This window comes from Pipistrellus kuhlii, unplaced genomic scaffold (assembly GCF_014108245.1).
Source record: "Pipistrellus kuhlii isolate mPipKuh1 unplaced genomic scaffold, mPipKuh1.p scaffold_m20_p_1, whole genome shotgun sequence".
In the NCBI taxonomy this organism is placed as follows: domain Eukaryota; kingdom Metazoa; phylum Chordata; class Mammalia; order Chiroptera; family Vespertilionidae; genus Pipistrellus; species Pipistrellus kuhlii.
The window spans coordinates 20,063,054-20,080,985 of NW_023425404.1; the positions used below are offsets into that span (position 1 = coordinate 20,063,054).

General features: G+C 42.3%; 1 protein-coding gene across 11 annotated transcripts in view; it reads left to right on the plus strand.

The window, feature by feature from the left end:
• Positions 1-14,869: 14,869 nt before the first annotated feature.
• The window catches only part of PPP2R5E (protein phosphatase 2 regulatory subunit B'epsilon), a 139,030-nt gene continuing 135,967 nt past the window's right edge, over positions 14,870-17,932 (plus strand). For 5 of the 11 annotated variants that reach the window (XR_006741227.1, XR_006741228.1, XR_006741229.1 and 2 more), the window contains exons 1-2: positions 14,870-15,461; positions 17,600-17,763. Coding sequence is in view for 8 of the 11 variants with exons in the window: in XM_045579925.1 (XP_045435881.1) it covers positions 17,607-17,763 (157 nt within the window). In the remaining 3 variants the exon portion in view is untranslated. The remainder of the gene's footprint in view (positions 15,462-17,599; positions 17,764-17,932) is intronic. The other 6 variants (XM_036434567.2, XM_045579922.1, XM_036434548.2 and 3 more) reach the window with 5 other exon arrangements.

Genomic DNA, 17,932 nt, shown 5'->3' on the forward strand with positions numbered 1-17,932 from the left:
AATTTAAAGGAAGAACTTATGGTTTCTACTCTTATATTAACAAGAGTTGTGTTTGGAAGTGGATTTTGAAGGGGCATTTTATATTCTACATTCTAAATTTACATAATAAAAATATGTAACTTTTGTAACCAGTTTGGCTCAGTGGATAGAGCATCGACCTGCGGACTGAAGGGTCCCAGGTTCAATTGTGGTCAAGGGCATGTACCTTGGTTGTGGGCACATCCCCAGTAGGGGGTGTACAGGAGGCAACTGATGGATGTTTCTCTCTCATTGATGTTTCTAACTCTCTAATCCCTCTCCCTTCTTCTCTTTAAAAAATCAATAAAATATATATTTTTAAAAATGTAACTTTTATGGTCAGAAAAGAAAAAGGTGTGGTTGGGGAAGAGTCTAGTGGGGAGGTAGGCATGCAAATTACTAATTACTAGTTGTATTACTAATTACAATATAACTGTCACAGTGAAGGCAAAGACAGGGTCAGTCAGTGAACATGTAGAAGCACAGGAGGAAAGTCAGAGTAGTGGCATTCAAGCTGAGACAGGAATGTTGAGGAGAAGTTGGCCAAATGAATGTAGAAAGAAAGGTGTTCAAGCAGAGGAAGCATGAATATCGAGGAGGCTACAGATTGTTGTGTTTCTTTACATGAAAGGAGGGGCAAATGATATAAGTGAAGGCTGGTTAAGTAAACAGAAGCCAGAAAATGAAGGCATGTGCTAGAACACCTTGAGGTGTTCAAAATTTGCCCCATAGGTATTGGGTGCCCATGAAGAATTTTATGTTGAGAGCTAACATGGTCGGAATGTATCATTCTGTTGTCAATGTAGACAGTGGGAATTAATAATTCTCTAAAAGGCTAAAGTAGTCAAAGCAATTTCAATATCAGAACTCAAATCTTTTGACCGAAGTGTAGCAGATTTCCCATTAAACCATACTGACTCCTCTATGGGGCAGACTATACTGGTAAAGGGTCCCCTATTGACTATACCAGTATTAGCCTGCTAGCGTGGATTTAAATTCTTGACTAAGGAATGGGGAAATATTTCACAATATCACTAAGGGACTGGCTTATTAGAAGATCCTTTTCTCTTGAATTCCATCCCTTTTCTTTTGAATTCCATCTCTTTGAATGGAAGAGTTTTCAATTCATTCATTCTTCAGATATGTGCAGAGCATACTTTCCACTGAACAATTTGTTCTAGGGCCCATATTCTTTAAAAATTCATGCAAGTTTTGTTAAGTCTAAATTTAATTTCTATCGATACAGTGTAATCCCATTTCCTCCAGTTCCTTTCAAAAGATTATATATCAATTCCAAAGATATATGGTCAGCAGCCTGTAGCAGGAGAGCTTGCTTTCTCTATGAATTAATGATTACATTCAGTGTATTTAATGCTTTCCTTACTTTCACATTCCTGTCCCCATTTAGAGGACATCAGTCAGCAAGCTGGCCAGCAGAGAATCTTCACTTGGTGTGACAATGCTTTTGCCTCCAATGTCTTCTACCCAGGGCCCATAGCGTCTGGCAGAGAAGAGAAATGCAGTCCCACACCCTCTCTTAGCTGTTCCTACACTGTCCCATTAATCTGGTAGGACCTAATTGTAACTCCAGGGGTTCTCCAAGCTCCCCAAATCCTCATGATCCTGTGTTACAATCAGAACTCTGGTTTAAATTTATCTTAGGGATGCTATCATTGTTCTGGCAAAATGTATGTCATTGAATGTCTCTTTGCCATCTGTGTTCTACTTCCTGCTTGCTGGGAGAAGTGCTAAAACTATTCCCTCTCATCAATGACAACACCCAAAGTTCAATTTTTAAAAACTGTACCCAGGAACATGATCTTTTATTCATGCACTCACTCATTCATTTTTCCGTTTCTGAATGCTTATTACATGCCAGCCACTGTGCTAGTGGCTTGAGACTCTGTATTGAACACAACAGATAGGTTCTTCCATCTCGAAGCTTCTGATCTAGTGACCCTGATATTGGGGTGGAGGGGTGTTAAAAGTGAAGAACAGCTTGTTAACTGAGACTGGGAGGAAGTGGAAGCGTCTACAGTTGCCAACACTGTAATTAATGCATGTTAAGTAAGAAGTTTAAACATTTTAATGGTTGTATCTGAGCATGAATGCTGTCTTCATTTAATTAGAGGGAAGGCAATATGCTGCCTCTTAGCATACTGCAATAGAGTCCGTGAGAAGGGGGCTATTTCTTCAAAAGTTAACATGATTCCTAAAAAAACCCAAAATAATAGAATTACCATATGATTCAGCAATCCCCCTTCTGGGTATATATACCAAAGAATTGAAAGCAGGGTCTCATAGAGATATTCACATACCCATGTTTAGTGCATCATTACTCAATTGTCAAGATGTATTATAGAAGCAGCCCAAATGTCCATGGACAGGTGAATGCATAAGAAAATGTGATGTATATGTACAATACATACAGCCTTAAAAAAGAAGGAAATCATGTCATATGCCACCACATGGATGAACCTTGAGGATATAATGCTGAATGAAACGTCAGTCCCAAAAAGCAAATACTGTATGAGTCCACTTATATGGACTCTCAAGAGTAGTCAAAATCATGGCAACAGAAACTAAAATGGTGGTAGCCAGGGGTTGGGGGCAGGGAGAGGGAGGCTGGAGAGTTTCAGTTTTGCAAGGTGAAAACATATTAGAGATCTGTTACAAAACAACAGTTAACTATTAAACTATACATTTAGAGTTTAAAATTTAAGAGGGAAAATTTAGTATTGTGGGATTCCCCCCCCCCCCCCCCCTGCAATTAGAAAGAAAAATAAAGTCCAGGTGATGTGGCTCAATGGTTGGGTGTTGACCTAAGAACTAGGAAATCTAGGTTCAATCCCTGGTCAGGACACATGCTGGGGTTGTGGGCTCAATCCCCAGTATGGGGTGTAAGGAGTCAGTTGATTGATAATTCTCTCTTATCATTGATGTTTCTATCTCTCCCTCTCCCCTCCACTCTAAAGTCAATAAAAATATGTATTCTTAAAAAGAAATAAAAATAAAAACATTCTAAAAGTTAACATGGTTAACATGGAAGCAATTACTGGTGTGATAGAACTGAGTAATGCATTAGAGTCAGTTTGAAGATTGGGGTTATAGACTTGGCACTGCCAATTTATAGCTGTGTGACCTTGAGCTTGCATTTAACCTCTAAGCCTCAGTGTCCTCACTGGTAAAATGGAGATCATGTTACCTAATTCAAAGAATTTTGCAAGGGTTAAATGAGGTAGGTGATGTAAGGGCAAGTTGGTAGAGCAAACGTAAGGCAGTTGGATGTGATGAGGATGGGTTTCTCGATATCTGGCTTCACCACTGTGGTGCCTGCCCACATCCGGCATCGGACATGTTGAGGCACCAACTTCAGCTTCTCTTTTTCGTTTTTTTCCTGCTATTTTTCCCCACTTCAAGATTACAGATGTTAAAAAATGGAATGCCTAATTTGGTTGACGATCCTCTTACCAGCAACTGTTCTTACTGAGTTATCTCCAGCCAGATTCTACTTGTCTCAATTTCTTTTTATTTTAGTTAACTCAACCAGAGAATTGGAGAGATTAAATACAGACAATTGAGAAAATTGAATAGCGATGCAAGTTGTTGGACTGAATCCTGATTAGGATAGGACCCCTGAAGTAGCCAGGACCCAGCCGGCCCTTAAAGCAAGGAAAAGATTTGAATAAACAAAATAAGGGGGAATGGAAAGAAGGGTTAGCTTTCCTGCTGGGAGGAAACCTCATGAGCAAAGTTTGTAGGAAAAAATGAATAAGGAAAGCTCACAGGACAAGGAGGACACTGCCTGATTGAAATGATTGAGTGTGAAAGGTGAGGGAGTACACACAATGGGGAGTTTAATAGCGGGTGAAGGGATGAAGAGTTTAGTCATTTGGTTTGAGAGTAGAGGAATGAGCTGTTGTCTGTGGTATTTAGACCAAACTAATTCATGGACATAATGCAATTACAATAAAATCTCAATGGGTTGTTTAGGATGGCTCTACAAAATTATACTGAAATTCAACCAGACAAATCATCAAGTGATAGTAAGTAAGATAAAGATTTAAAAGCATAATTTAAGAGGAATTGCCTTAACAAAAACGGTGGTAGGAAAATAAGTTATTTATTAAAAACATCAATTTAGGTTCTCATTTCACACCTATGTTGAAGATGTAGAAGCAGTTCTATATACCAAAATTAATTCAAGCTCAATTGAAGAATGTAGTGCAAGAGAAAAATAAAACAAAAATTAGATTACTTTCTGTATGGGTAAGGAATTTTGAGAGACACACAATCTCCTATATACTGTGGTGGGATTATTAATTAGTACAATCACTTAGGAAAGCCGAAGTTGAAGTTGAAAAAGTACTACCCTACGACTTGATTCCACTCCTAGATTTACACAGGAACTGGAGAATCCATAGTACACAAGACGCGCCTAGGAATGTTCACAGCTCCACTATTCAAAACAGTTAAGTGCTGGAAATAACCCCAAATCACAAAACAAGAGGATGAATGAGCTGCAGAACATTTTTTTCTTAATTAACAATTTTTTTCAATTACTGTTTACATTCAATATTATTTTATATTAGTTTCAGGTGTACAGCATAGTGGTTAGACAATCATATATTCTACAAAGTGTTGTTCCCCCTGATATTTCCAGTACCCAACTTCATAGTTATTACAATACAAGAGGCCTGGTGCTTGAAATTCGTGCATGAGTGTGTGTGTGTGTCCCTCAGCCCAGCCTGCACTCTCTCCAATCTGGGACATTTCTCTCACAATCTAGGACTGCTGGCTCCCAACTGCTCGCCTGCCTGCCTGCCTGATTGCCCCTAACCGCTTCTGCCTGCCAGCCAGATCACCCCCTAATCACTCCCCTGCCAGCCTAATTGATGCCTAACTGCTCTCCTGCCAGCCCAATTGCCCCTAACTTCCCTCCCCTGCTGGCCTGGTCACCTCTAACTGCCCTCCCCTGCTGGCCTGGTTGCCCCTAACTGCCCTCTCCTGCCAGCCTGGTCCCCCTAACTGCCCTCCCCTGCAGGCTTTGTCCCCCCCAACTGTCTTCCCCTACAGGCCTGTCGCCCTCAACTGCCCTCCTCTGCTGGTCTGGTCACCCCTAACTGCCCTCCCCTGCAGGCCTGATCGCCCCCAACTGCCCTCCCTTGTTGGCATCTTGTGTCCACATGGGGGCGGCCATCTTTGACTACAAGGAGGTGGCCATCTTGTGTTGGAGTGATAGTCAATTTGCATTTACCTCTTTATTATATAGGATCATTGACTGTATCTTCTATGCTGTACTTTATATTCCCATGGCCATTTTGTAACTGTGGATCTATACTTCTTAATCCATTCACCTTTTCAGCCAGTTCCTCAGCCCTCCTCCCCTGTGGCAACCATCAGTCTATTCTCTGTATCTATGAGTCTGTTTCTGTTTTGTTTAGAATGTTTATAAATGGTCTGTTATGTAGCAATGAAAGGAAATAACCTACAGTGTCTGTATCCTGTTTAAGAGCACATCATGTTGACTGAAAATTGTTACAGAGAATGCATATAGTATAATGCCAATTATATGTAATCCTGAAGTATGAAAAAAGAACTACATGTTGCTTAGGAAGATGTACATATTGAATAAAAATATAACATCATGGGAATACCAGATTCAGGGGTGTGGTATCTTCTGAGAAAGAGGGATGTGATGGAGGAGGTTATACAAGAAGTTTCTGCTGTGTTGGTATTTTAGAGCTGTGTGGTAGGTACATGGGTATCCTATATAATAAAGAGGTAATATGCAAATTGATCCTCATGCCCTCGCAGAAGATGGCTGCCCCCATGTGGTCAAAGATGGTTGCTACAAGATGGCCAGCAAGGGAAGGTAGTTGTGGGTGATCAGGCCAGCAGGGGAGGGCATTTAGGAGCAATCAGTTGGCAGGGAAGGGCAGATGGGGGTAAACTGGCCAGCAGGGGAGGGCAGTTGGGAGGCAATTGGGCTGGCAGGGGAGTAGTTAGGCATTAATCAGGCTAGCAGGGGAGCAAGTTAGGGGGCTCTCAGGCTGGCAGACAGAAGCGGTTAGGGGCAATCAGGAAGGCAGGCAGGTGAGCCGTTGGGATGCAGCAGTTCTGGACTGTGAAAAGGATGCATCCCCCAAGGGGTCCCATATTGGAGAGGGTGCAGGCTGGGCTGAGGGACATTCCCCCACCAGTGCATGAATTTCGTGCAACGGGCCTCTCGTTTGTATATTATTCATTGTGGCACTTTGTAAATCTAAAATCTTTTGTGAAATAAAATTTAAAGACAATATATATTCCTTATAGCAAGTTAAAACATTATCTAAGTATGTAATTTAACCTTTACCACTCACCCTAACCCATGCCCAACTGTATTCAGTTAACAGTTCCAAGTATATTCTCTCAGACCTTTTCATGACATTTACCTTTTCTAGATAGCTGTATATTCCAGATATCAGGTGTTTTTTACTATAAATAGGGTGCTATTTTATCTATAATTCTGTAATTCTTGCTTTTTTGCCACTTAATATCATAGATACTTTGCCATATGAGTACCTATATGTCTCCCTTATATATAATGGCTGCATATTATTAAATGGTGTGAATGTGCCATAATTATTTAACTATCCCTCAATTGAAACATATTTAGGTTGTTTCTATTGTTTCCTATTAAAATTTTGCAATGAATATCCCTGGTGAACCTTAGGAGTATTTTTATTTATTTATTTTTTTAAATTTAATTTTAATTGATTTGAGAGAGAGAGAGAGAGAGAGAGAGAGAGAGAGAGAGAGAGAGAGAGAAACATCAATGTGAGAGAGCTACATTGATCTGTTGCTTTCCGTAGGTGTTCTGTGCTCTGACTGGGGATGGAACCTACAAGGACCTTCTGATATATGGGATGACACTCTAATCAACTGAGCCATGCTGGCCAGAGCAACAGTACTTTTGTCTGTAAGATTTCCAGGAGGAGGAATTTTTATTTATTTATTTTTTTAGGCAGACTAACATACTATTTTATTTTAGAACTCTGGAGACAGTGTGCCAAAGTTCAACTCTTCCCTTGGACTTAATTTCTTTATGCTTCGATTTATTTTTTAATTTTTTAAATTTTTAATATTTTTATTAAATTATTATCTGTATACATATTTTAACATTGCCTCCCCCCCATACATACCCTCCCTCCTCAGAGTTTTGTGTCCATTTGTTGTACTTATATGCATGTATACAAGTCCTTCAGTTGATCTCTTATCTCCCCCATAAATCCCTACCTTCCCAGCTGTAATTTGACAGTCTGCTTGTTGCTTTACTGTCTTTATATCTGTCTTTTGGATCATCAGTTTATAATGTTCTTTAATATCCATAAATGAGTGAGGTCATGTGGTATTTCTCTTTCATTGACTGGCTTATTTCACTTAGCATAATGCTCTCCAGGTCCATCCATGCTGTTGCAAATGGTAAGAATTCCTACTTTTTTATAGCAGTGTAGTATTCCATTGTGTAAATGTACCACAGTTGTTTTTTATTTTTAAGAGTACATAAATGTTTATTTAGAATAACATAAATCTGTAAGGATATTTATCCATTCCATAAAAAGTTCATCCAGGAGGAGAAGTTTTTAAGAAAAAGACTATCTGAGAATTTATGCTTGGTGGAAAAAAACAAAAAACAAAAAAAAACTCCAAAGAAAATATGGTATACTCCTCTATGTAAAGTCATTTATATAAGAGCTTGATATAAGTCAATCACAAAGCACTAAAACTATGATAGAAAGTAGGCAAAGCACACCAATAGACACTTTGCAGAAAAATCTAATGACTACTGAATACGTGGAAAGTATTTTAACTATTCTCACTTTGTGATCAAAGAGATGAAAGATGTATTTCACATTTTTTGCCTGTAAATATAGACAAGATGAAAAAGGAAGTCAATGTTAGCAATGTGGCAGAATTTAATCAAGAACTTACAAAAGATGCTCATATCCTTAGATTATTAATTCCATCATTATAAATTTAATTTGAGGAAACAAAGATGTAAGTAGAGAACCATTGCATGTATTTTGGGGCAACTGCTCTTTCTCTCCTTTTTCTTCCCCAACATACATGGAAACAGCAGAAAGCAAAACATTCATTTTGTGAAACATGATTCTGATCCCTGACCAGTTAGTTGATTGCAAGAGGCATGCGTACTTGATCCAAGTGGACCGGGGCCCCCTTTTCAGGGGTTCAAGCCTCGCCTCTGGCTGCTCTTGTCAATGGAAACATTGGGAACATTGGAAACATGAGCACTTGATCTGCCATATGACCATGGAGCCTGGCCCTCAGAGAAAGCACCTTGTTAGCATGAGAAAAAAATGAAGCACAATCATAGAGAGGGACTGAGACAAAAAAAAACCCTAGGGCTTTCCTGTCCTGCTGCTAGTCCCTGCTCGCTGAGTCTAAGTGCATTCCTGCCCGGAATTCTAACACCAGTTTCCCCTTTACTTAGACCCACTCCAGTAAAGTCCTGGTAAGGCCCCTGCTGCTCTGACTCAGAGAGTCTGCCTATTACCTCAGTGCCCCAGCACACAGAGGGAGAGGATCCTAATTTCCAAATCTGAAGGTTCTGCTAAGGATGCCAAGAAGGGATGAAAGGGAGAAATTAATCTGTTTGAGCATTTACAAGTACAATGAAAATAATCTACGTGACTTATTTTGGATAGTTTCTGGCCCATAGTACCCTGTTTCCCCGAAAATAAGACAGTGTCTTATATTAATTTTTGCTCCCAAAGATGCGCTAGGTCTTATTTTCAGAGGATATCTTATTTTTCCATGAAGAAGAATACGGTACACATTTATTGTTAAATAAAAATAAAGAAAATTTATTACCTGTATACGGTACGGTAGTACGGTAATTGTCAACACAAACCAGACAAACTGTGAATCCTACAGTGTCAAGAATTTACTCATTTATTCAATGACAATCATGTCATCATCTTCTGGAACATCATCATAACAATCCAATTCCTGAATTTCCTGGTGAATTTCTTGTGACTCCATTTCTTTCAGAATCAGTGAACCAAATCTCTCATGTTTAGCCTAGGGGGGCCTTATTTTCAGGGGGATGCCTTATATTTCACTCAGAAGGAAACCTGTAAGTAGGTCTTGTTTTCGGAGGATGTCACGGTAATAATACCTTAAGCAAACAGATAAGCAAACAAGGTGCCAAGCCAGGAGTGAATGAGAGTGCTGAGTGTAACAAGATTTAGCTTAAAATCACCTTCTCTCATTCTCGCTCTCTCTTCTTTTCCATCTTACCTTCCTGGTCACTGGGTTTTGCTCCCATAATAATTAGTTTTTGATCATAACACCTTCAAATACACTTGAGTGATTGCACTTATTATGTCTTAAAAAGTTTAAAAAAAGAAAAGAGAAACATTGAAAAAATAGTATGTGTTGCTGAAACCTATTTGGCTCAGTGGTAGAGCGTCGGTCTGCGGACTGAAGGGTCCCAGGTTCGATTCGGTCAAAGGCATGTACATTGGTTGCAGGTGCGTCCCCAGTAGGGGGTGTGTAGGAGGCAGCTGGTCGATGTTTCTCTCTCAACGATGTTTCTAACTCTCTATTTCTCTCCCTTCCTCTCTGTAAAAAATCAATAAAATATATTAAAAAAGAAAAAAAGAAAAAATAGTATGTGGATATTATAAAATGCAAGTCCTTGTTATTGTTACCAGTAATTAATGGTCCCACACAATTCTATCGTTTGGTGTGGAAGTGGATTGAAAGGCATGCCTCCTTGTTTACTTCCTGCCACAAAAAGGTGTGGCAGAACTTAAAAACAGGGGGGAACACTTCTTAAAGAAAAACTTCTAGATAAATAAAAAGTATTAGAATATGAAGAAAGTGGATGATTAGGGCAATAACTGAGCAGTTAATATGTGTCAGGTACTGTAGTAAAGTCATAAGCTCATTTAATTGATGTTTATCCTATGAGTTAGGAAATGTTAGCCTGCTTATTTACAGCCCAGGGAACCAAAGCTGTGAGGGGTGAGTAATTTGCCCCAGTCTCCGACTGGCAGAGCTGGGATTCCCTGTTGGATATATCTGAATCCAGAGCCTGTGCTCTCATCATTATGCTTATAACTAGGTATAGCTTTAGTTCATTTAATTTTGTAATTTGACTGTTTTTACAAGCAACATTATAATCCATGGTAATTATTTTGTGTTTTATCCTGTATAAGATAAAGTGTGCCTGAAGCTGGCTTTCTCTTTCCTGTTTCTTTTTATTTCTAAAAATATTTTTATTGATTTCAGAGAGGGAGGAGAGATAGAAACATCAATGGTGAGAGAGAATCACTGATCAGCTGCCTCCTGCACGCCCCCTTCTGGGAATAGAGCAGGAAACCTAAGCATGTGTCCTTGATCATACTTGAACCCAGAACCCGTCAGTCCATAGGCTGAAGCTCGAAGCTCTATGCACTGAGTGAAACCAGCTAAGGCCCATTTGTTTGTTTTTCAATTTTTCTCACCCATCAGCGACATAGGGCCCCTCTTTTTGTCTTGATTCATCAATAACATCTAGGGCCTCTAACTGCTCAGCAGGGAACTAGAGTACCTAAACATTTTAAATGGCTAGCAATAATTATACACATTAATCACTTGGGAAGCCATGAGTAACCTACAACCCTTGAGGCACAAATGAAAATGTAACAGCACTATTTATTTTTATTTTTAAAATAGATTTCAGAGAGGACAGGAGAGAGAGATCAGTGATGGGAGAATCATTGGTTGGCTGCCTCCTGCATGCCCCACACTGGGGATTGAGTCTGCATCTCGGGCATGTGTCCTGACCACAATCTAACGGTGACCTCCTGGTTCATAGGTCAATGATCAACCACTGAGCCCCCTAGCCAGGCTAACTGCACTATTTAAATTATGACCCCAGGAAATGTCACTGCTGAGGGTGTTTCCTATACAGATAAATATGGCTTAAAGAAGTCCCTGATCTACCCTAGCTGGTGTGCGAGTTCTTTTACCTAAAAGAGCAGTTCTTGCCTCAGGTTTTTTCCCGTTTCTCCCTCTCAGCGCAAACCAAGCTCCACATCCCCCACACAAATTAGACGATTAGTCTACCGCGGATGATGTCTTACCAACATAGGTCTTTTCCTTCTCTGCTTAATAATTGGTTTGATGATGCTCTCGCATATCATCTTAGCCCTTTACTTCGCCAGTCAGCTAGCATTCGATCATCTATGTCTTCTAGTCTTATCACATGGCTAGCCTGCCAGCAGATTAATGATAAGCTCAGCCTTGATGTCTGGAAAGTGAGTGCTTTCATCAGATAGCAATGGACAGTGTTTTGTCATTTGATAATGGCTTCCCAGATGGCTATAATGTATCTCATTTTATATTATCTACACTGTTTTTGATCATTCATTCCCATCAGTATATTCTTGAGGAGCATTTATTAAACAAATATACTGTATGTATACTTATTTATTTTTTAAAAATGTATTTCTTTATTGATTTCAGAGAGGAAGGAAGAAGAGATAGAAACATCAGTGATGAGAGAGAATAATTGATCGGCTGCCTCCTGCACACCCTCCTACTGGAGATCAAGCTCGAAACTCAGGCATGTGCCCTTGGCTGGAATCGAACCTGGGACCCTTCCGTCCACAGGCTGACGCTCTATCCACTGAGCCAAGCTGCCTAGGGCACTGTATGTATATTTATTCATCAAGTATATACATATGCTACCATCATTAGCTTATACCTCAAATACAATATATGCCTAGGGTGAAGTTCATTGTTAACGATAAAGCTTATTTATCTACATTTCAAATAATCTTCTTGATGAATTATCTTTTTTAAACCAAAATTTGGTTGGATTTACTAGATTTTTATTTTAACTTAAAATGTGGCCGTCGAGGAGCTGATCCTAGAAGTGTCAGTTCTGTCATTTGTTTTACTGTGGTTTCTTTGCAGGGGACTCTGGTAAAGTCACTTGTTCATTTTCTATGGGTTTGTTTCATGAAACCTAGATAATGTAATCAGTACATCCACTTAACTGGACCTAGCAAACTTCAGTATGTCACTACAAGTTGGCAGAGACTGACTGATGGGACCACCACACCCAACCCCTGGAAATGGGTAACTCCCACTTTTCCTTGAGGACATCTGTGCTGTTCTAGGCCAAGAAACCATTCCATGGACGTGTGCAGAGCTATATACTCATTCTGTACATAAACATACTAGTTGAGCTTAATGCTCTTTTTTCCCCCCAATTTGAATTAAGGATAAATATATGTTCTCTCCTACATCCCAAATGGATTGCCTTGCACTCTTCCCGGAGTACACACACTCCTTGGATGCATGGGCCTCCTTTGGAAACTATTAAGGAGGTACAGTGTCAAGGAACAGCTTTTCACATAGGCAAGGATGTTTTGATTTAAAAAGGTCTGCTCATTTTAGTGACTCCGCCATTTTATAGAAAGGGAAACAGTTTTGAAATGAATTGTCTTTATAGAGACCCATAATTTGCAAGCAAAATTCCCACTCTACAAAATGTGAAATGTTCTAAGCAACAGCTGTGAGCTTTTCAAACGTGCACTACTCTTTAACGGTTCAACTGTTGCCAAGGGAAATGGAGTTGGCTTTAAAAATCTTCCTTTAATGCTGCATTTACCCTCAATCAGAGATTGACTGAACAAGTTCTTGGACAGTGTTTTCATAAAGACTGGTAAAAGAAATGGAGAAGTGGAAATTTAAGTTTCCTTAAGGTAGGAGGCTGGTATTTTAGCCAATTTTATAGGGCCTCATGAACTTTTATCAGAGCAAATATGGGCACTGTTAAAAGTGCCCAATCACTTGGAGTCAGTAGAGCGAGCCTGCTTTCACCCGACAGCCATCTTTTCCTGTTCCCAGCTCAGTTCAAGACAGGAATATTTTGTATCTTTCAGGGCACAAAAATTTTCTTTTCTACTCAGGAGCCATTTCTGGGAATGAGCCTAGAATTGTGTAAAGCTTGATGGTTAACATAAACAAGAGAAATGCAATGCATTTTTTTTTTTTTGGGTCACCACTTGCACATATGGTATATATAGTTTTATTTACTGATGGTTCTATTTCCTATGGAAATAGATATGGATGTATGGAAAACATGATACAATACTGAGGGGAAAAACTAGGCTACAGAACAACGCATATTAAAAGAAAAAAAATACTACTTGAGGGAAGTACACTAAAATGCTAACAGTGGTTAAGGGATTATGAGTGTTAATTATTCCCCTTCCCCATTTATTAAGTATCCTGCCTTTGGAATTAGCATTAAGAATTTCTTTTTTTCTATTGATTTTTTTTACAGAGAGGAAGAGAGAGGGATAGAGAGTTAGAAACATCGATGAGAGAGAATCAGCGATCTGCTACCTCCTGCACATCCCCTACCGGGGATATGCCCGCAACCAAGGTACACAAGCCAATGCTCTATCCATTGAGCCAAACCGGCCTCGGCAGAATTAGCATTAAGAATTTCTTTCTCGCCCAGCCGGGTGTGGCTCAGCAGTTGAGTGCCCACCCAGGAACCAAGAGGTCACACTGGTGGGGCACATGCCCGGGGTTGCCGACTTGATCCCCAGTGTGGGGCGTGTGGAGGCAGCCAATCAATGATTCTTTCATCATTGATGTCTCTATGTCTCTCTTCCTCTCTGAAATCAATAAAAATGTATTAAAAAAATTTCTTTCTTCCTTTCCCTCCCACCCCCTTCCCACAAAAGAGGTATGTAGAGTGCACCCAAATAGAGTGTCCAAGAATATTATCTGGAAACGCACCATTTGGCCTAGGGTTCGCCAAGGACGCAAACACATTTTAAAATATTTTATCACTTGTTCTAGCTAGAGCTAAGTGAAAGCTTCTGCACAAACTCCTTCTGATCCACCCGGCCAATTCAAAGCTGCTCCCAAGTTCGTCCAGCGCCGCGCTGGGGTTTCTGAGCTCGGGGCGGTTGGAGGGACGGTGCGGAGGACCTCAGTGCCAGCAAATGATTGCGGAGCGTGGTCAGCGTCCCCACCTGTACAAGCCACAACGAGCCGCCCTCAAACAAGGCTTGCAGGAGCGTCAGGGAGCTGACATTAAAAAACAAACAAACAAACAAGGGGTTTAGGGAAAAGGAGACGAGGTGAGAGAGAATTGGAAGCGATACCTAACCCTTGGCCAGGCCCCAGGGGCTCAGATTTCGGTGCCAGGTCTCCCACAAGCTTCAGCGGGGAGCGATTGCCGGGGGTTGCACAGCAGGCTGCAAGGGACCTGTTGGCACAGGCGCGGGTGGGTATCTTATTTCTGTCCTGAGTGGGGCTCCTCGAGCCCAGAAGGGTCATCCTGGCCTCTGAAGGGGGGCGGAATCCCAGCCCGGGGTGCCCCCACCCTTAGCCGATCGTGGCCTTGGAATCCTCTGGTTGAAGACGATCGCCGCCCAGAGGTTTCGCAATCCGTGGAAACCCATTCCATTGATGTGTCTGTGGTGGCACAGCTCCCGGGTTTAGGGAGCTCCTCTCAGGCCTGGCGGCTGCATTGACCATGGTCTTCCAGCCATCCTGCCTCCTGGCGGAAGCGGCTGCAGCGCCGCCGGAGCGCTGGGCTGCTGCATCCGGGTCCCTCGCCCGAAGCCCAATCCCCGCTCTCCTCTCTTCCCACTCTCCAGTTTCCCCGCCCCCTCCCGCCGCCGCCAATCCCTGACCGGCTCTCAGCCGCACATGCTGGCATGGGAGTGAAGGCGGGCGCCGGCCAGTGAGGCCTCGCTTCCCGTTTGAAGCATCCAATGAGCGGGCGCCGGGGGCGGGCGCTGCTGCCCAGAAGGTTCGGTTGCGCGTGTGCCATGGACTCAGCCGCCCGGTGATATTGACAATAGGAGAGAGAAAGGGGCATTGACGGGCACCCACTGCGGGTACCGAGCGGGCGACTCTGGCAGCGGCGGCTCCAGCTCCGGCGGCTCCTCCTCCTTCGCCTGCTGCCGCTGCGGATCCAAGTTTTCCTCCCTCCCTTCCCCCTTCCCACGTCGCCGCCGCCGCCACCGCCGCCGCGCCAGGTCCGGGGCAACGAGCTGAGGCGCCGCCCGCCGGGAATGTGAGCGAGGAGCCGCCGGCGGAGCCGCAAAGGGGGTCGGTGCCGATTTGATGGGACGGGCCCGAGGGGGAGGATCGTGAGGCCGCCGCCGCCGCCGCCGCCGCCGGAGCGCCGAGGTTCAGGTCCGGCCGTGAGGCCTAGAGGCGCCGCCGCCGCCGCCGCCGCCGCGGAACCGGAGGGACGCCGCGCCGGACAGCCTTCGCCCCGGGCTCCCCGCCGCTGCCCGGACCTCCTCCCGCAGGTCGGGGTCCCGCCACCCGCCCCCGCAGCGGCCCTCTCGCGCGTCTCCCGCCCCCCAAAGCCTCAGATCATCTTCGGATTCTTCCCCAGAAGCTTCAAGGTAACTTCGTCCCCCCAGCTCCGGGGGTTCGCCCGCTTCTCTGCTTCCTCCCTGTCTTCCCGGGGAGCCTGCGGGGCACCGGCCGCGGGAAGGCCTGGCCGGGGGCAGGCAGGCGAGGAGTGCGGTGGGCTGGCTGGGGTGCCGGAGAGGAGGGCCCGTCCCACTTGTCTGATTTACCTGCAAATGCTTCGGCTGATGCCTCTCCTGCACCCCTCGCCTTCACCGCTTTCCTCTGCACCTTCCGGCATCGGAGGCGTGTTCTCGGACCCCTGCTCCCCTGACGGACCGGGCGGGGAGAGAAGGGGCGATGGGTGTTGTGATGGGTGTTGTAGCAGCTTATCTTCTGGGCTTGCGGTGGGGGTGGGTAGGAGCAAAGTGAGTCTGTGAAGCTATGTCTGCAGACGAACCTCCTCTTCCCCGTGGTGGTTCTCCACCCCATTACCTCCCTTGGATTATCCTGAGGCTTGGAAATGCCCGGTGCTTGGAGGAGGATGGAGCTTCGGGCGCCTCGGTCCAGCGCGAAACCTGTTTCCCCGGGCTCTGCCCCGCTGTTGCCGCCGCACGTTCAGTTCTGCGGCGCTCCAGGGATGAGGTCCTTGACGTTGATTCTTGGCCGCGGACAGAAGGGCCAAGGGATTAAAAAAAAAAAAAAAATTTGCTACCAATAAGCCACTTGTACAGGTGGGAGACGAGGAATAAAGAAGAGATAAGAAGAGTAATGGAGGAACAGGATTTACTGAAATATTGGGTTGTTACGGTTAAATGAAATCTAAATAATTCACATGCCAGATGGGGAAAGCGGGCCCCTAAATTTACACTGTACAAATGTGATGGGGAGCTTTCCGCTGATGCAGTCATTATGAAGAATTTTAAGTGATCTTCCTTCTTCTGTGGTCCTACATAGTTTACAATTCCGTTTTGAATCTGTCACATAGTATTTGATGAACAGATAAATTTCTAAAAACTTAAAAAAAAAAAAAGAGAACCAGAATTTCAACCCTCAGTATCATATGGTTTTGTGTGTGTGTATGTTTGTGTTTTTGTACGTGTGTTTTTTAATGTTTTTGTTATTTTTACTTTATCAGAAGCTAGGTTATTGAGATAACTTTTTATTCTTACATGTTTAGAAAGAAACTAGCTTACCCTTTCATTTAAACATTTGTCTTCTGTTTGGAATGACAGCATTTCCCTCATATACATTATTTCTATTCCAGTCTGCCATTAATCTTGCAGGGAAATAATGGCATCTTTTTAAATTGTTGAATGAAATTGAGTTTAACATGTTACTTTTAGGAAATAGCCTTCATTTTAATAATTTGACAGGATTAAAAAACCCAAAAGAACTGTTCAGTTTCATCAGTTTGATGGAATGAAAATTAATATTTGATAATGAACTTCAAGGGAACTCAGCTTGGTGGTCTAAGTGGGCTGTGGATTTAAGTTTTCATTTCAACTTTGGTGCATGATTTCATCATAGTTTTGTTTATTAAGCTTTAATAACTTAAGATGCCTTCATTAAAAAAGATGTCTTTGAAATGATTTTAATTATGCCTTTTATGTGTTCTGTTTAAAGTAATGTAGCCTGTTCTTATTTGCAGTGTGTTGTAGTTTATCATAGCAAACACAGCCAGCAAATTGCATTAAAAGTCATGCCTAGATAGTTTCAGTAATTGTAAATGTCACTTGCTGCGATACATTGGTGTAATGCTTGAAGTACGATACGGGTCCCATTCATAATATTAAATATCTTGGGAAATTGTATTAATGGAAGTTTTCCAGCTGTAGAATACCTCCAACATTACTTCAGGATTCTTAAGATGAGAGGAGCTTTATTGTTAGAAATGAGTAGATAGCATAGAATTTTTCAAGTCTAAATGAGCATCTTTAATGCTTATCATAGCAGGAACAGCATAATACATTAGAATTACAATATTGCTTATATGGTAGTTATATTACTTCTGTTTGTCACCAGATTTTTATTTTGTCTCATTGAATATGATTTTCCTTAGTTGATTTTTATTTGCTTTATTACATATTCTCATTTTCATGAATATTATATATGGGAATTTTAGAATTTGTGCAACTCACATTTATGCTTTAGCCTTGGGAATCTGTTTACGTTGCCTCTTTCTCTTCAGTAGGGATATGTCCTCAGCACCAACTACTCCTCCATCAGTGGATAAAGTAGACGGATTTTCTCGGAAGTCCGTCAGAAAAGCCAGACAGAAGAGGTCGCAAAGTTCCTCACAGTTTAGGTCTCAAGGCAAGCCTATTGAGCTAACACCTCTGCCACTGCTGAAAGGTAAGGCTCATGACCAGGTGATGGGTTCCTTTTCAGTTGATCTTTTTATATCTATATATAATTTCCTTTTTGTAGAGTTTGATATTTGTTAATTTTTTGTGTCACAAATTGAGGGATGGGAGATTTCAGACTTGAAGTTTTTGGTGTGTGATCAGATACGTCCTTTCTC